Here is a 19,583-nt window from a genome sequence, read left to right as displayed (position 1 = left end):
GGTTACTTTCTTTTTTCCCCTGGCTGCCTTTAAGATTCTTTAGTTACCATTGATTTTTGACAGTTATGCTATGTTATATTATGTCTTGGAGAAGATCTTTCTACATTGAAGTAATAGGGTGTTCTGTTGGTTTTGTGGACTTGTATGTACCAGGTTGGGAAGTTCTCAGCTATCATTTCTTATATAAATATAAATATATGTATTTATTTATTTTTAAAATTTTCTTTAGGTAAACTCTCTGCCTCCTTCTCCCTGTCTTCTCCTTTGGTACACCAATTATTCTTATGTTTTCTTTTCTGATAAAAACTGATAGTGCTCATAAAATTTCTTCACTTTTTAAAAATCTTAGTTCTCTCTCCTCTTCCAACCAAATCATTTCTAAATTCCTATAAGTCACTTATTTTTTCTTCCATCTGTTCTGCATTACCTATGGTCTCTAATGTATGCATCGTCTCGATCACTGAATTCTTCAGATCCAGAATTTCTGCTTGGTTCCTTTTTTAAAATTTCAATCTCTTTAGTAGAGAACTCCTCTGCTCATTGATTTTATTCCTGAGTTTATTGAATTCCTTTCTGAGTTTGCTTGTAGCTCAGTGAATTTCTTCATAATAGCTATTTTGAATTCTTTATCAGTTTCATTGCAGTACTCCTTGCCTTTGAATTCAATGGTTGGAGAATTATCATTTTCTTTTCGATGACATATTACCCTGATTCTTCATAGTGTTTGAGGATATGCACCTCTGCTTTCACATTCGAAGTAGCAAACACTCTCCTTAGGCAAGGATTTGGGCTTTTTAGCTGTTACAGTTCAACAGGCTGGCAATTAGAAACCTTTCTTTTGTATTTCAGAAGGTGGCACTATAGCTCAAGTTTTTGGTTTCTCTTACTGGCTCTGGCTTTCAGAGCAGTCCTACTGACCATGCAAGAAGAGGTGGCAGCAGAGTGAAAGGAGGTGTGGCCTTAGCACCTGGGGCTGTGGGTGCCCTGGCTCTGTTGGGGGATCGAATGGGAGACTCTAGAGGTTCATAGGCAGACCTCCTGCTGAAATCCTGGAGCAGGCAGCAGGAAATGCATTCCTTCAATGCGCTTTGATATTCTTGTCTGCCTCCTTCCCTCTCCTCTCACTCCCCAACCCCTATCCCCGTCACAGAAGTCTCTCCTCAGCAATCCAGGTGCTGCTGTAGAGAAACGGGTCCCTTCAGCTGCAGTGTGTTCAGTCGGGCAGTGAGTCACTCACCGCTTTTGCATCCCACTCCTCTGCCAGGGAGGTCACGGCTGTCCCCGTTACCAGCAAAAAGCGCAGTACCTCACAGTGGCACCCTGGGGAGGGGGACCTGCTTGGTGAGTTCCTCTGTCTTCTCTTCCTCCAGACTCATCTCTATCCTGCTCTGATGGCACACCACTTTCTCCCATCGGGTTGGATGGACCTCCACAGATTCTCTGTCTCCCATGAATGGCGCCCTGTGTTACACTCTCCACGTTTCCCTTTTCCTGGTGTGAAAAGTGGGTGTGGGGCAGGCTCACCAACTCCCGTGGACCCACAGCCCCACTGAAGGCCTGTCTGCCGTGCTGGATGCACAGGTGGTAGAAACTCCTGGATGTTCTGGCGTAATGTGCAGAGGCACTTTGGTTTGGTTATGGACATCCAGTTAGTTGTAAATCGGGGGGGAGAGAAAAAAAGGAAAAACTCACACTGCCAAAGATGCTGTTTTTCCTCCACAGCAGTTCCTTTTACCAGGTGCATCTAGTTCAGCTATCAGAGAAAAATTACATGGCATATCAAAACATAATTTGAAGGGACAAATCAAGCATCAGAAGCATACATGGCAGAGATGTTGGAATTAGATTGGGAATTTAAAACAACTACGACTAATATGCTAAGGGCTCTAGTGGATAAAATAGACAATATGTAAGAACAGATGGGCAATGGAAGCAATAGATGTCAATTATATCCTGTTGATTGAATATTGATGGGTTTAACTGTGTCCTAACTGATTTTCTGCCTTCTGGATCTGTCTACTTCTGATAAGGGGGTGTTGAAGTCTCCAACTATTATGCAGGATTCATCTGTTTCTCCTTGCAGCCCTACCAGTTTTTGCTGCATGTAACTTGATGCTCCATTTTTAGGTATATGGCATTAAGAATTGTTGAGACTTCTTGGAGAAATGATCCCTTTATCATCATGTAATGCCTTCTTTATCCCTGATAACTTTCCTTGCTTTGAAGTCTGCTCTATCTGAAATTAATATAGCTACTCCTGCTTTCTTTTGATTAGTGTTAGCATGGTATGTTTTTCTCCATCCATTTACTTTTTTTTTTAATAAGTTTATTTATTTATTTATTTTCGGCTGTGTTGGGTCTTTGTTGCTGTGCGTGGGCCTTCTCTAGTTGCGGTGAGCAGGGGCTACTCTTCATTGCGGTGTGCGGGCGTCTCATGGTGGCTTCTCTTGTGGAGCACGGGCTCTAGGCGCACGGGCTTAGTTGCTCCGCGGCATGTGGGATTTTCCCGGACCAGGGCTCGAACCCATGTCCCCTGCATTGGCAGGAGGATTCTCAACCACTGCGCCACCAGGGAAGTCCCCATCCATTTACTTTTTTTTTTTTTTTTTTTGCGTTACGCGGGCCTCTCACTGTTGTGGCCTCTCCTGTTGTGGAGCACAGCCTCCAGACGCGCAGGCCCAGCGGCCATGGCTCATGAGCCCAGCCGCTCCGCGGCATGTGGGATCTTCCTGGACCGGGCGGGGCACGAACCTGTGTCCCCTGCATCGGCAGGCGGACTCTCAACCACTGCGCCACCAGGGAAGCCCCCATTTACTTTTAATCTATATGTGTCTCTGTAATTATAGTAGGTTTCTTGTCAACAACATGTAATTAATTGGGTTTTGTTTTTTGATCCAATCACTATCGTTTAACTGGTGTATTCAGACTATTAACATTCAAAGTGATTATTGATACTGTTGGGTTAATATCTCCTGTATTTGTTACTGTTTTATATTTGTTGCCCTTGTTCTTTGTTTCTATTTTTGTCTTCCACACTTCTTCTGCCTGTTTTTGGTTTTCATTGAGCATTTTATATGATTCTGTTTTCTCTCCTTTTTTAGCATATCAGTTACACTTCTTTACTTTTTTAGTGGTTGCCCTAGAGTTTGCAATATACATTTACAACTAATCCAAGTCTACCTTTTTTTATTGAGGTATAAGTGCCATATAACATTATATTAGTTTCAGGTATACAACTAAATGATTTGATATTTGTATCTATTGTTAAATGATTACCACAATAAGTCCAGCTAACATCCATCACCACACATAGTTATAAAAGTTTTTTCTTGTGATGAGAACTTCTAAGACCTACTGTCTTAGCAGCTTTCAAATATGCAGCACAGTATTATTAGCTAGAGTCACCATGCTGTACCTCACATCCCCAGGACCTGTTTACCTTAAAACTGAAAGTCTGTCCCTCTTGACCCCTTGAAGCATTTTGCCCCCACTCCACCCCCTGCCTCTGGCAACCACCAATCTATTTGCCTTATCTATGTGCTTATGTTTGTTTTTGTTTTTGTTTTAGATTCCACATATAAGTGACATCATACAGTGTTTGTCTTTCTCTGTCTGACTTATTTCACTTAGCATAATGCCCTCAAAGTCCATCCATGTAGTCAAAAATGGCAGCATTTCCTTCTTTTTTATGGATGAATTATATATATATATATAATACATATAATATATATAGATTATAGATATATATGACATTTATTTATCCATTCATCCGTGACTGGACACTTAGGTTGTTTCCATGTCTTGGCTATTGTAAACAATGCTGCAATGAACATGGAGATGCAAATATCTTTTTAAAGTTAGTGTTTTCATTTCCTTCAGATAAATACCCAGAAGAGTAATTGCTAGATCATCCAGTAGTTCTACTTTTAATTTTTTGAGGAACCTCTATACTGTTTCCATAGTGGCTGTACCAATTTACCTTCCCACCAACAGTGCACAAAGGTTCCCTTTACTCCACATCCTTGCCAAGGTTAGTTATTTCTTGTCCTTTTGATAATAGCCATTCTAGTAAGTGTGAGATGATATCCCATGGTGGTTTTTTTTTTAATATCTTTATTGGGGTATAATTGCTTTACAATGGTGTGTTAGTTTCTGCTTTATAACAAAGTGAATCAGTTATACATATACATATGTTCCCATATCTCTTCCCTCTTGCGTCTCCCTCCCTCCCACCCTCCCTATCCCACCCCTCCAGGCGGTCACAAAGCACTGAGCTGATCTCCCTGTGCTATGCGGCTGCTTCCCACTAGCTATCTACCTTACGTTTGGTAGTGTACATATGTCCATGCCTCTCTCTCGCTTTCTCACAGCTTACCCTTCCCCCTCCCCATATCCTCAAGTCCGTTCTCTAGTAGGTCTGTGTCTTTATTCCTGTCTTACCCCTAGGTTCTTCATGACATATTATTTCTTAAATTCCATATATATGTGTTAGCATACGGTATTTGTCTTTCTCTTTCTGACTTACTTCACTCTGTATGACAGACTCTAGGTCTAGTCACCTCATTACAAATAGCTCAATTTCGGTTCTTTTTATGGCTGAGTAATATTCCATTATATATATGTGCCACATCTTCTTTATCCATTCATCTGATGATGGACACTTAGGTTGTTTCCATCTCCTGGCTATTGTAAATAGAGCTGCAATGAACATTTTGGTACATGACTCTTTTTGAATTATGGTTTTCTCAGGGTATATGCCCAGTAGTGGGATTGCTGGGTCATATCGTAGTTCTATTTGTAGTTTTTTAAGGAATCTCCATACTGTTCTCCATAGTGGCTGTACCAATTCACATTCCCACCAGCAGTGCAAGAGTGTTCCCTTTTCCCCACACCCTCTCCAGCATTTATTGTTTCTAGATTTTTTGATGATGGCCATTCTGACTGGTGTGAGATGATATCTCATTGTAGTTTTGATTTGCCTTTCTCTAATGATTAATGATGTTGAGCATTCTTTCATGTGTTTGTTGGCAGTCTGTATATCTTCTTTGGAGAAATGTCTATTTAGGTCTTCTGCCCATTTTTGGGTTGGGTTGTTTGTTTTTTTGTTATTGAGCTGCATGAGCTGCTTGTAAATTTTGGAGATTAATCCTTTGTCAGTTGCTTCATTTGCAAATACTTTCTCCCATTCTGAGGGTTGTCTTTTGGTCTTGTTTATGGTTTCCTTTGCTGTGCAAAAGCTTTGAAGTTTCATTAGGTCCCATTTGTTTGTTTTTATTTCCATTTCTCTAGGAGGTGGGTCAAAAAGGATCTTGCTGTGATTTATGTCATAGAGTGTTCTGCCTATGTTTTCTTCTAAGAGTTTGATAGTTTCTGGCCTTACATTTAGGTCTTTAATCCATTTTGAGTGTATTTTTATGTATGGTGTCAGGGAGTGATCTAATCTCATACTTTTACATGTAGCTGTCCAGTTTTCCCAGCACCACTTACTGAAGAGGCTGTCCTTTCTCCACTGTACATTCCTGCCTCCTTTTTCAAAGATAAGGTGACCATATGTGTGTGGGTTTATCTCTGGGCTTTCTATACTGTTCCAATGATCTATCTTTCTGTTTTTGTGCCAGTACCATACTGTCTTGATTACTGTAGCTTTGTAGTATAGTCTGAAGTCAGGGAGCCTGATTCCTCCAGCTCCGTTTTTCGTTCTCAAGATTGCTTTGGCTATTCGGGGTCTTTTGTGTTTCCATACAAATTGTGAAATTTTTTGTTCTAGTTCTGTGAAAAATGCCAGTGGTAGTTTGATAGGGATTGCATTGAATCTGTAGATTGCTTTGGGTAGTAGAGTCATTTTCACAATGTTGATTCTTCCAATCCAAGAACATGGTATATCTCTCCATCTATTTGTATCATCTTTAATTTCTTTCATCAGTGTCTCATAATTTTCTGCAAACAGGTCTTTTGTCTCCTTTGGTAGGTTTATTCCTAGATAGTTTATTTTTTTGTTGCAGTGGTAAATGGGAATGTTTTCTTGATTTCACTTTCAGATTTTTCATCATTAGTGTATAGGAATGCCAGAGATTTCTGTGCATTAATTTTGTATCCTGCTACTTTACCAAATTCATTGATTAGCTCTAGTAGTTTTCTGGTAGCATCTTTAGGATTCTCTATGTAGAGTATCATGTCATCTGCAAACAGTGACAGCTTTACTTCTTCTTTTCCAATTTGGATTTCTTTTTCTTCTATTTCCTTTTCTTCTTTGACTGCTGTGGCTAAAACTTCCAAAACTATGTTGAATAGGAGTGGTGAGAGTGGGCAACCTTGTCTTGTTCCTGATCTTAGTGGAAATGCTTTCAGTTTTTCACCATTGAGGACGATGTTGGCTGTGGGTTTGTCATATATGGCCTTTATTATGTTGAGGAAAGTTCCCTCTGTGCCTACTTTCTGCAGGGTTTTTATCATAAATGGGTGTTGAATTTTGTCGAAAGCTTTTTCTGCATCTATTGAGATGATCATATGGTTTTTCTCCTTCAATTTGTTAATATGGTGTATCACGTTGATTGATTTGCATATACTGAAGAATCCTTGCATTCCTGGAATAAATCCCACTTGATCATGGTGTATGATCCTTTTAATGTGCTGTTGGATTCTGTTTGCTAGTATTTTGTTGAGGATTTTTGCATCTGTGTTCATCAGTGATATTGGCCTGCAGTTTTCTTTCTTTGTGACATCCTTGTCTGGTTTTGGTATCAAGGTGATGGTGGACTCGTAGAATGAGTTTGGGAGTGTTCCTCCCTCTGGTATATTTTGGAAGAGTTTGAGAAGGATAGGTGATAGCTCTTCTCTAAATGTTTGATAGAATTCGCCTGTGAAGCCATCTGGTACTGAGCTTTTGTTTGTTGGAAGATTTTTAATCACAGTTTCAATTTCATTACTTGTGATTGGTCTGTTCATATTTTCTCTTTCTTCCTGATTCAATCTTGGCAGGTTGTGCATTTCTAAGAATTTGTCCATTTCTTCCAGGTTGTCCATTTTATTGGCATAGAGTTGCTTATAGTAATCTCTCATGATCTTTTGTATTTCTGCAGTGTCAGTTGTTACTTCTCCTTTTTCATTTCTAATTCTATTGATTTGAGTCTTCTCCCTTTTTTTCTTGATGAGTCTGGCTAATGGTTTATCAATTTTGTTTATCTTCTCAAAAAACCAGCTTTTAGTTTTATTGATCTTTGCTATCGTTTCCTTCATTTCTTTTTCATTTATTTCTGATCTGATCTTTATGATTTCTTTCCTTCTGCTAACTTTGGGGGTTTTTGTTCTTCTTTCTCTAATTGCTTTAGGTGCAAGGTTAGGTTGTTTATTCGAAATGTTTCCTGTTTCTTAAGGTGGGCTTGTATTGCTATAAACTTCCCTCTTAGAACTGCTTTTGCTGCATCCCATAGGTTTTGGGTCATCATGTCTCCATTGTCATTTGTTTCTAGGTATTTTTTGATTTCCTCTTTGATTTCTTCAGGGATCACTTCGTTATTAAGTAGTGTATTGTTTAGCCTCCATGTGTTTATATTTTTTACAGATCTTTTCCCGTAATTGATATCTAGTCTTATAGTGTTGTGGTCGGAAAAGATACTTGATACAATTTCAATTTTCTTAAATTTACCAAGGCTTGATTTGTGACCCAAGATATGATCTATCCTGGAGAATGTTCCATGAGCACTTGAGAAAAATGTGTATTCTGTTGTTTTTGGATGGAATGGCCTATAAATATCAATTAAGTCCTTCTTGTTTAATGTATCATTTAAAGCTTGTGTTTCCTTATTTATTTTCATTTTGGATGATCTGTCCATTGGTGAAAGTGGGGTGTTAAAGTCCCCTACTATGAATGTGTTACTGTCGATTTCCCCTTTTACAGCTGTTAGTATTTGCCTTATGTATTGAGGTGCTCCTATGTTGGGTGCATAAATATTTACAATTGTTATAATTGGATTCCTCATTATGTAGTGTCCTTCTTTGTGTCTTGTAACAGTCTTTATTTTAAAGTCTATTTGTCTGATATGAGTATTGCTACTCCTGCTTTCTCTTGATTTTCATTCGCATGGAATACATTTTTTTTTTTTTTTGCGGTACACGGGCTTGCCACTGCTCGGCTTCCCCTGTTGTGGAGCACAGTCCCCGGACGCACACGCTCAGTGGCCATGGCTCAGCACATGGAATCTTCCTGGACCAGGGCATGAACCCGCGTCCCCTGCATCAGCAGGTGGACTCCCAACCACTGCACCACCAGGGAAGCCCTGGAATACATTTCTCCACGCCCTCACTTCCAGTCTGTATGTGTCCCTAGATCTGAAGTGGGTCTCTTGTGAACAACATATATATGGGTCTTGTTTTTGTATCCATTCAGCCATTCTATGTCTTTTGGTTGGAGCATTTCATCCATTTACATTTGAGCTAATTACCAATATGTGTATTCTTACTGCCATTTTGTTAACTGTTTTGGATTTGTTTTTATAGATCTTTTTTCTTCCCTTCCTCTTTTGTTCTCTTCTCTGTGATTTGATGACTATCTTTAGTGTTGTGTTTGGATTCCTTTTTCTTTTTTGTCTATCTATTGTAGACTTTTGGTTTGCAGTTATCATGAGGTTTTGATATAGCAGTCTCTATATATTCAAGATTAAGTTGCTGGTCTCTTCATTTCAAATGCATTTCCAATATCTTAACATTTGTACTCTCCTGCTGGTTTTGATATCATATTTGTGTGTGGATGATTTCCTACCTTTACTGTATGTTTGCCTTTACCAGTGAGCTTTCCCATTCGTAATTTTCTTGTTTCTAGTTGTAGGCTTTTCTTTTCTGCCTATAGAAGTTCCTTTAGCATTTGTTGTAAAGCTGATTTGGTGATGCTGAGTTCTCTTAGCTTTTCCTTGTCTGTAAAGCTTTTGATTTATTCATCAAATTTGAATGAGAGCCTTGCTGGGTAAAGTATTCTTGGTTGTAGGTTTTTCCCTTTCATCACTTTAAATATATTGTGCCACTCCCTTCTGGCCTGCAGAGTTTCTGCTGAAAAATCAGCTGATAACAATATGGGGATTCCCTTGTATGTTATTTGTTGCATTTCCCTTCTTGCTTATAATATTTTGTTTGTCTTTAAATTTTGTCCGTTTGATTAATATGTGCCTCAGCATGTTCTTCTGTGGGTTTATCTTGTATGGGTCTCTGTGCTTCCTGGATTTGGGTGACTGTTTCCTTTCCAGGTTAGGTAAGTTTACAGCTATTATCTCTTCAAATATTTTCTCAGGCCCTTTCTCTCTCTATTCTCCTTCTGGGACCCTTATAATGTGAATGTTGGTGTATTTAATGTTGTCCCAGAGGTCTCTTAAACAGTCCCCATTTCTTTTCATTCTTTCTTTATTCTCTTTCGTGGCAGTGATTTCCACCATTCTGTCTTCCAGCTCACTTCCATTCTTCTGCTTCATTTATTCTGCTATCGATTCCTTCTAGTGTATTTTTTCATTTCAGTTATTTTATTGTTCAACTGTTTGTTTTTTATATCTTCTAGCTCTTTGTTAAACGTTTCTTCTATCTTCTCAGTCTGTGCCTCCATTCTTTTTCCATGATTTTGGATCATCTTTACTATCATTACTCTGAATTCTTTCTTGGGTAGGTTGCCTATCTCCACTTCACTTAGTTGTTCTTCTGGGGGGTTATCTTGTTATTTCCTCTGGAACAATATTCCTCTGCTGCCTCTTTTTGTCTCACTTTCTGTGTTTGCGGTCCCACAGGCTTCAGGATTGTAGTTCCTCTTGCTTCTGGTGTCTATCCCCTGGTGGGTGATGCTGGTCTTTGAGGCTTGTGCAGGATCCCTGGTGGGAGGGACTGGTGCCTGCCCACTGGTGGGTGGAGCTGGGTCTTTTGCCTCTGGTCAGCAGGGCCATATCAAGGGGTGTGTTTAGAGGTGGCTACAGGCTCAGGAAGGCTTTAAGCAGCCTGGCTGCTGATGGGTGGGGCTATGCTCCCGCCCTGTTGGTTGTTTGGCCTGAGGCATCCCAGCACTGGAGCCAAAGGGCTGATGGTTGGGGCCAGGTCTCAGTGCCAAAATGGTGACCTCCAGGACAGCTCACGACAATGAGTACACCCCAGAACCTCCGCCACCAGTGTCCTTGTCCCCAAGTGAGTTACAGTGAGCTACAGCTGCCTCCCACCTCCCCAAGAGACCCTCCAAGACCAGCAGGTAGGTCTGGTCCAGGATCCTATGAAGTCACTGCTTTTTCCCCTGGGTCCTGGTGCACACAAGACCTTGTATCCTCTAAGAGTGGCATTTCTGTTACCCCCAGTCCTGTGGAGTTCCTGCGATCAAGCCCCGCTGGCCTTCAAAGCCAAATGCTCTGGGGTCTCCTCCTCCTGATGCCAGACCCCCAGACTGGGGAGCCCGACTTGGGGCTCAGAACTCTCACTCCTGTGGGAGAACCTCTGCAAAATAATTATTTTCCAACTTGTGGGTTGCCTACCTGGCGGGTATGGGGTTTGATTTTATCACGAATGCGCCCCTCCTACCCTCTCGTTGTGGCTTCTTCTTTGAAAGTAGAATATCTTTTTTAGTAGGTTCTAGTCCTTTTTTGTCTATGATTGTTCAGCAGTTAGTTGTGATTTTGGCATTTTCATGAGAGGAGGTGAGCTCAGGTCCTTCTACTCTGCCATCCTGTCCTTGCACCTGGGATCTGCTTTTCTGATTCTTCTTGCTTTCTAGTAAATGCTGACCCCTGGCTGGACTGTAGCTTCATACAAACAGAGGCCAGATAAGTCACCTCCCTGTGTCCCTAGGACATGGATGGTAGAGGTTCCCTGAATGTATCAAATGAATGGGATCCAGGACTAGTCACAGGTCAGTGACATCTTGATCAAAACGTTTCCTGAAAAAGTATGTTTGTTAAACATGCAAGGCTCTGCCTGCAGCTCAAAGAAGTCCCAAAGCTCCTCCAGACTGCACGGCTTCCAAAGCTGGTGGCTCCGGCTTCCTGACGCCAGACTCAGAACCACACTCCTCACCCTGAGCCGGGCCTCCAGGCTTCAGAGAGCCAACAGCTCACTCTCTGGGGTGGAAGGCAGCCTCCTGTGCTCATGCTTCATGTCCCCTGGGCAGTGTGGGCTGGGACTCATTTCTAACAAATACAACACGTTAATGTTGACAGCGACGCCTGTGTGAAGGCATCTGCTCACAGAATCAGTGAGCTCCGTATGGACGCAACACAGAAAAGTTTAACAGATTCAAAGTGATCTACCAGTATCTTCAAAGGAGAATTTCAATTGAATTTTTCATAATTTATATTTCCTTATATCACAACATTTTTAATTAGGAAAAGCACTCAAAAATCACGTTTTCCTTTTAATTGACACTGTTTCCTCTCTCAGGTGCTACTTTGGTAATGATTAGGTCCCCACCTCTCAAGAACATTGCATCTGAACAGGCTGAGACAGAGCCAGTGTGAACACAGACCCCAAAGCAGGGCTTTTGGGATAACAAAAAGAGAAAAAAACAGCCTTTCTCTTCATTTACAAAGGGAGTCACTCAGAGGGTCCAAAGCTCTGTTTTCCAAACGTAGAAAACATGGAGCTCAATGCAAACTAGAACCCAAAATATATCAGAAATGAAGCATAGTGCTTCGTCACATCCTCCAGGCCTGATCATCCCGCTTCTTCTATAAGGAATGCCCCCCTCCAGCATTTTTAAAGGAAGATGTTTGTTTCTATTTCACTTTCCAACTGGGTATAAAATCTACTAAAAGGGATACAATGAATCAGAATAGATCAGCTCACTCACAAGACACTCCCAGATAAAGATTTTTGGTTGCTGAGATTATTCAGCACATTATTTCAAAATGGCAAAATTCAGGACAATCTGAGAATTCAAAAGTGGCGGTTACATTCGCTGACAGGTTATGTGAGACACACATACATACAACCCATGTTTCAGTGTACATGTCAAGGGGCCAAGACCCCTGATCACTCAATAAGTTATTTTGTACATTACAGTGCACAGAACAACAGAGGGAGAGACACTTTCTTGGAGAGGTTCATCCTCTCTGAAGGAGGCTGGAGACCAGGACCCTCATTAGCTAGACCCCTCCTCTTCTTTGGTTGTGGCAGCCTCAGAGACAGCCGTTTCCTCTAATCGATCCTCCTCCTCCTGGGGATAGAGGTCCGGGTACTTCTGCATGCACTCCTGCATGGCCCGGAACTGGTCTATACAGTCCGACCCCTTGACATCCTCTGTGCTGTAGTGGAAGCAGGAAAAGGCCGCCTTGAACTGTTCCCCACACGGGCCGCTGGCCATGCCCCCCAGGCACGGGCAGTTCCAGTTGATGTCTCCGTTGGGCAGGATCAGTCCTGGGACAGGAAGATGAGCAAGGAAGTGTGAGAGGTGCTGCCTGAGGTTTCAGAAAAAGCAAAACCAAGACCAGCCCTCATAGGCATAACGGTAACATGAACCACTGCCTGGCCGGCACTCACCGGTGGACCTGCTGCTCCCTCGGGATGGGGTTCAAATGCCCGGCACAAACCCAGCATTCCCGGCTCTGTCGGAAAGGTCACCATCAGCGACTCTCTCCGTGTGCAGCACTGCTCTGTGTCCTAAGCCGCCTCCCAGTGCTGTGGCCGTGCCTGTGCTCCAAGAACTACACAGGGAAACCGTTTAATCCAAAGCGGAAGTAACCGCTCGGATGGTTACTGAGAAGCTTTGAAAGCCCAAACACTGGAAGGAGTCAAGGTGCTGGTCTCCTCCTTTCACACAGATGGTCAGGAACCCCTGCGCCCCGGACCTTCTCCTCAAGCCCCTCCCGCTCCTCAGCTGCTCTCAGCTCAGCACAGTGTCAGGACTGGTAAAAGCGAGGCTGGAAGATGTCCAAGGCATGATGGGCAGGAAAAAGCGAGTGACGTGCCAGAGCACTGCGCTCCATTCTTATAAAAATGGAAAACCATTCAAAAAATCAGAAGAAAGAGAGGCGGAAGAAAGAAGAAACTCCTAGGTTCAGCCTGATGGCCAGGGAAGCACGTGGGAACGAGGGCTGGAAAGCACACAGCCCCTCACACCTGATGGAGACGCACTCAGTGTCCCAGGAGCAGTGGTGGCCAAGGTAGACACCTGGAAACCCAGCCGCGGCCAGGGATGTTGGACTCCCACCCCCGCCCAGCACTCACCGTGCTCCTCGTAAGGATCGTTGGGGTCGTCGGCCACCAGCTCCGCGTTGCTTGGAGTTTCATGGTCTTCTTTGGTCACAAATATGATTCGATCCTTTCCTAGTGTTTGGAGAACAGAGGGAGAAATGTTTCACCCAGGAGCTGTGAATCAGCCCTAAACCCAAGCAGCCAGGAAAACCTTGTTTGAAGACTGTCCCATTTGAAACCCCGAAGTGAGTTCAGTGGTGCTCCCCAGGCTGGGGACTCGCTTACTGCTGACTCTGGGGGAAGGTCTAGCAGCTGCTCCTGCATCACGTGCCTGTGACCAGACTGGGGAGGAGGAAGATGGCTCCTGCTGGCGCCATGTGCATCCTCGAGTGGGAGACGAGACGCCCCAAGCCATCAAATGCAGCTGTTTTCAGTCCCCAAGTTTGCTGACATCTAACAAACGGGTCTTCTTCCTCTGCTCAGAACTCCCATGAGCTCTGACGGCTCTGTCACTTCCCGTCCCTGTGAGCACCTGGTCCACTTGCTCCAGGCCCCTCAGGACCTGCCAGCAGGCGCCCTCAGATAACATTTTACCAATCGGGCTCCTCCGGAAGAGGCTTGGGGAAAGCACGAGGTTGACAGTAAACACCAGAGAGACGTGCCAGTGAGGACAGCAGAGGGGACAGAGGGAAGGTACTTGGTGTTTACACCCTCCCCACACCTGTACAGCGTCTCCCAGGAGGGGTGACAGTAATGGCAGCTGACCCTCGGCACGCTCAGGACCACGGCCTGCTCAGAACACCTGAGGGTTCTCTCCAACACCTCCCATTCTATCTCAGAGAAGGTGGCTTGTCCCAAGTGGCCTGGGAAAGGATTGGGGCCGGGCAGCCAGGGCATGTTGAAGAACCTGAAGACCTTGGTAATTCTGGCCAGTGTTCAGAACACTTAAAAGCAGCCTGCAAAAGTGCTGCGTGCTAAGCAAAATAAATAAGCTGACACAATTGCTCAGCTCAGCTCTGACAGTTTTGTTTACAAAGGTCTCAGCCGGGCCCAGCCGAATGGGGAGGCTGGTCTCAGGCCAAGGCAAGGCGTCCAAGCCTGCTCGGTACGGGAGGCACCTGTGGGGCTTATGAGGCCCAGCCTCACAGAACAGAAGCTGAATCAAGCTCTCTGCACGTCCACACCACTGATGGGCTCCCAAGTGACTGATGCACAACCCCACCCAGAATGTTCCAGGTCCCTCCCACAGGCCGAGTCCTCCCAGGCACCTTTCTGGACATCCCCCAAAGAGATCGGTTATACTGGATCGAAGGATGTGATACTGTCATTTAGAATAAGAAATATATATTTCACCTTTGACCCCATTCTTAGCACAGAGCTCCTAAAATTTTGGTTTCCCAAGTGATGAGAGCATAAAGATCTTTTTGTTATGTTAATAGGATGACTTGGGGGAGCCTGAGGATGGGGGCTGGTTGCCAGGAGAAACGGCCCTGGGATTAGAGGGTTGGAGCTTTCAGTCCCAACGCGCCCCCCCCACCCCCGCATCCCACCCTGGGGAAGGGAGAGGAGCTGGAGGCTGAATCAGCTGCCAGCGGCCGATGATTTAATCAATCATGCCTATGTAATGAAGCCTCCGCAAAAGCCCAAGCGGACAGGTGAACACGTGGAGGTTCGGGAAGAGAGGGCATGGAGGCTCCGCCCCTTCCCCACACCTTGCCTTGGCCGTCTCTTCCATCCAGCTGTTCCTGAGTTATATCTGTTAATATAATATTCTATCCTTTTATAATAATCCAGCGATCTAGTAAGTAAACTGTTTCTCTGAGTTCTGTGAGCTGCTCTAGCAAATTAATCCAACGCTAGGAGGAGGTCGTGGGAACCTCTGATCTACAGCCAGTGGTTAAGAAGAACAGATGACAACCTGGACTTGTGACTGGCACCTGCAGTTGGGGCGGGGGAGAGGGGTGTTGCAGGCCTGAGCCCTTAAACTGTGGGATCTGACACCATCTCCAGGTAAACAGTGACAGATTGAGCTGAATTGGAGGACATACTGCTGGTGTCAGAGAATTGCTTGATGTGGGGAAAATACCCACACACTGGAATTGGAATCAGAATCGTTAACGGCAGAACATAACTGCATCTTTTACACACTTGGGCCCTACTCAATGAGTTTCCCCACCCGTCGGCTCATTTAATCCTTACACCAACACTGTGAGGTGGGTATTACTAATCTCCTTTTTACAGAGAGAGGAAACGGAGGCCCAGAGAAGGTAGGAAACCAGCCCGAAGGCACATAGTATGAGAAGGCAGAGCAGGAACACAAACTGTGGTCTGAAAGATTGCGAGTGTGTCACCCTGTCCACTGCACGCCTGTCCCAGCAGGAATGTCTGAGAGTGCACACAGGACTGACAAAAGGACAGTGCTCACCGATCCCCGAGTCCCAACTGTGAAAAGAGAACTCATCATGACTGCCAACTAGTGGGGTAACCAGCTAGACTGGAAGTCTCATTACATTTCTCTGGAGAAAATATAAAAATGCTTGTTTTCACTTCCAAGATAACCTTAAAAAGTTGATACAAGCATATTCAGAAGGACGTGGATAACCACCTTATGCCCTCTTAGAGTTCCAAGTCAAGATTTTCATGATCACGGCCGATGGGAGAAAAGGCCTGGGGTGGACTTAACTCCCAGCCAAGGAGGGCCAGCGACTTCCTGGTCTCCACAGCAAAGGCTCCTCGGTCAGAGATTGGCCTTGGATGACCTTGGTCATCAGACGGTGGCACAGGGACAGTAACCTCAAGGACCCACCACTGGCACAGAAGCACATTCTCCACGCAAGGGGCAATTCAGTGAAATATCATCTACGAGACTGAATTAATGTTGTAAACTGAATGCTGTGAGAATTCAATCCACTCATCTGTCCAGTTTTAGAGTCACTGAAGCCCACGGGCACATGTTTATTAGAGCAGGTTCCTTAGACGTTTACATGACAATAATAAAAGAAAAATTTAAAAATCAACACAAAAATATATTTCTCAAATTCAGGAAGCAGGGATTCCCTGATGCTGTACTCACTACAGGAGAATCAACCTTTTTAAACAACCTAATAAGGACTTCACCCTCATGACTTAAGCTCCTCTCAAAGGCCCCACCTACTAATACCATTCACCCTTGGGGTTTGGATTTCAGCATATGAATTTTGGGGGGACACATTCATATCGTAGCAATGGGAAAATAAGGAGCACATTCAGATACCCTCACAGCCTCCCTCTCCCTGACTTCATAGCTCCTGCTCAGATGCCATCTTCCTTCATCACTCCCCATCACCCTTAACCTGCTTCTTCTCACCTAACAATTATGTATTTGTTTTTGTTTTTTTTTGCGGTACACGGGCCTCTCACTGTTGTGGCCTCTCCCGTTGCGGAGCACAGGCTCCGGACGCGCAGGCTCAGCGGCCATGGCTCACGGGCCCAGCCGCTCCGCGGCATGTGGGATCTTCCCGGACTGGGGCACGAACCCGTGTCCCCTGCATCGGCAGGCGGACTCTCAACCACTGCGCCACCAGGGAAGCCCCAATTACGTATTTGTTTACCACCTGTCTCCCCCACTGAAATGTCAGCTCCTCAGGGGCAAGGATTTGTCTATTCCATTCACTGCAGTATCCTCGGAGCCTAGAACAGTGCCCAAGACATAGTGGGTAATCAGTATTTGTTGAAAAAGTGAATGGAGGAATGAACTCTGAATTCAGACATGAAGACCCCCAGACCCAGCAGAGGGCAGAAGACAGAACGGCTATCACTATGAAGTAGGTTAGAGAAAAAAAAAAACCTTGGATGGGTGGTCTCATTCCCCCTAGAACATGCGTGGGTCTTTACACAGCAGAATCTCTTGGTACATCCAACCCAGAAGGGGCGCCCGCCACCTCCACCGTGCCACGAAGGCAGACCGCCCACCTGTGCCCACTGCCATGTGACCAGTGGCTGGCACATCACAGGTACTCAATAAACGTTTGTTGACACAACAGGAGAGAACACGGTCAGCATTAGAAAAGGAAGAACAATGACAGGAACAGTGTGGCCCTGGGCCAGGGAGCGAGGCTGAGTCCACGCTGCCCAACACCTTGAACGCCCTGCTAAGGCCTTTAACCCCAAGGCTTGGGGGTGGACCCCTGAAGTAAATGTGCACAGGCAAGTGACTGACTCAGAACAGAGGGCAGCCGTGTGTATGGGTTCACTGGGTAAAGGTGCCGGGGATATGGCCCATCTAATGCTCTTGGCTTGCTGCAAGAACATAAGAAGGAAGATGACAAAAATAAACCAGGTAATTTCAAAGAGTTTAGGATGTGAAAGACACAAAGACCCAGAGAAGACCTCACTGAGGCGACATATGAGCTGAATCCTAGAGGATGAGGAGGTAGCCATGGGAAGAGCTGGAAGAAGGGTGCACCAGGCAAAGGGAAGGGCCAGAGGCCAGTGTGGCTGGTCAGTGATGGCAGGAGCCGGATCAGGCAAGGGGCTCGCTCACATCAGCCTTAATCTGGAAGGAGTGTGGGATCGTTTCTTTAAGTCCCATGGGAAGCATAAAGAATCGGTGGGTAGAAAAACAAGAAGTTGGGGACTTAGGGGACAGTGGCATGGATAAGATAAAAACTAGGGAAGGCCTAAAGTGAGTGCTTTTAATTCTCATCCCCAAACTAAGAGAGCTTTGATCCAGGAAAAGATAGGGATCTAAACACCTGCCTCTGCTTCCCAGAGAAACTGCAACCCCTAGAAACCCTCAAGAATGAGGATTATACCTTCATTATACCCAAAAGGTTAAAAAAAATTTGCTAAATGAAGAAGTAAATTTGACTTAGAAGGAAATTAAAAACAAAAGACTTGCTGTCTAACAAAGTGGTGAGGGCAGAGGACTTTTGCTCATGGCAAAGTTAAATATCAATCAATGGAAACTACTCATTAGAGACATCAGTGAGTTTTACGGCTTTATGACCCAGGGAAGGAGGATTCCAGAAGCAGAATGGGGTACTGGGAAAAGGCTTAGCATTTTAGACTGAGCTGTTCTCCTAACTGAAGCATGACCTTGGGTGGGTCACTTCCATCTCTGGGCTTAAGATTCCCTTAATTAACTGAGGGAGCTGGACTATTCGCTAAAGGATTTCTGGGTGAGTTCCAGCTCTCTCTGGAACTTTATAGTCTCAGGTGTCCACCAATCCCCTCACCTGGCACCGAGAAGGTGCTTCATGAATATGCGTGGAATAAATGAAGATCAACTTCTCATTTTACAAGACTGGACACTAGGCCCTGGAGGAGTTGGGTGGCCGCTCAGGGACAGAGCCGGTTAGTGGTTGTGCAGGAAGACCCTTGGACCCGGCTTGGAGACTTCTGAGGTCCCGGGTAGAGGTAACAAGCAGACAGACAGTAGGCGGGGACCAACTTTGTTTTATTTTGTTTTGTTTTCTGCACAGGGTGTCTTCTGAGCGGAAGGCTCCCTGGAGTCCACTGGGCACCAGACTGGGCAGTTCTGGAATCAGACCGCGGGCCTCCAACCCCAGCTTTGCGACTTGCCGGCCGTGTGGCTTACCCAAGTCACTTCTGGGTCTTGGTTTACTCTCCGGATAAAAGCAGGGCCTGACTTAGGAAGGTCGTCGCGAGATAGGCCACACAAAATTCCTGGACCAGGGTCTGACCCGTCGCAGCGGGCGGCACTCCCACCCGCAGCGCAGCGCCCACCGAGGGGCAACTTTCCGGGACAGTTGAAAGCAGTGCAAACGGGAACACGTGGTGTGTGGTGAGCGCCATAGTAACATTATAATTAGAATCAATAAATTCCCAGTTACCAGCCACAGGGCGCTCGCACAGCCCTGACCCCCGGGCCTAGGTTACGAGCGCCCCCATGTGCTGTTCCCTCCGAGGTCCGGGTTCGAGCCTCACAGTGACCTCGGCCGGCCTCGCTCCTACCCGGGCCTCGGTTTTCTCATCTGAAAACCGGGGATGGCGACTCCGCCGCCGGTCCCAACCCGAGGGTCCCGAGGACTGTCCTCCGCGTCTGCAGTGGGGGCGCGGGGGTCCGGCGCGCTGCACAGACCGCGTGTCCCCTGCAGGCCCTCGTAGGCCGTCTCCACGCAGTCCCATCTCCTACCTTCCTGCCGGCAGTAGGCCATGGTGCAGCCCGGCGCTCCGACCTCGCGGCGACTGTGGCGGCGGCCTCACGCCGTGACCTCTCCGCTGCAGGGCTGGCGGCTTGGAGGCCCGCGCGGACCCGCCCCCTCCAGGCCTGCCCGCCGCGCGCCTGCCTCGGCGCGTCTAGCCAGGCCCTTTCAGCCGGGAACTACATTTCCCGGCAGGCCGCACGCAGCCCGGCTGCTCCTCCAGGCAATAGGAACTACATCTCCCAGAATTGCTTGCAGTGCGCAGGCGCATCAGTGAGGTACCGGTAGGTTGCA

At 45.6% G+C, this 19,583-nt stretch overlaps 1 protein-coding gene across 1 annotated transcript; it reads right to left on the bottom strand.

Annotated features, from left to right (window-relative positions):
- Positions 1–11,281: 11,281 nt before the first annotated feature.
- CHCHD4 (coiled-coil-helix-coiled-coil-helix domain containing 4) lies at positions 11,282–19,476 on the bottom strand. Its single transcript, XM_060021517.1, has 3 exons — positions 19,280–19,476; positions 13,177–13,275; positions 11,282–12,366 (listed from the first exon to the last, which is right to left on the bottom strand). Exons 1-3 carry the CDS (start codon positions 19,299–19,301, stop codon positions 12,092–12,094), a joined length of 396 nt encoding a protein of 131 aa, XP_059877500.1. The 5' UTR covers positions 19,302–19,476; the 3' UTR covers positions 11,282–12,091.
- Positions 19,477–19,583: the final 107 nt, after the last annotated feature.

This window comes from Delphinus delphis, chromosome 10 (assembly GCF_949987515.2).
Source record: "Delphinus delphis chromosome 10, mDelDel1.2, whole genome shotgun sequence".
In the NCBI taxonomy this organism is placed as follows: Eukaryota; Metazoa; Chordata; class Mammalia; order Artiodactyla; family Delphinidae; genus Delphinus; species Delphinus delphis.
The sequence above is the reverse complement of the archived record's forward strand: the minus strand, read 5'-3'. Positions and strand labels throughout refer to the sequence as shown.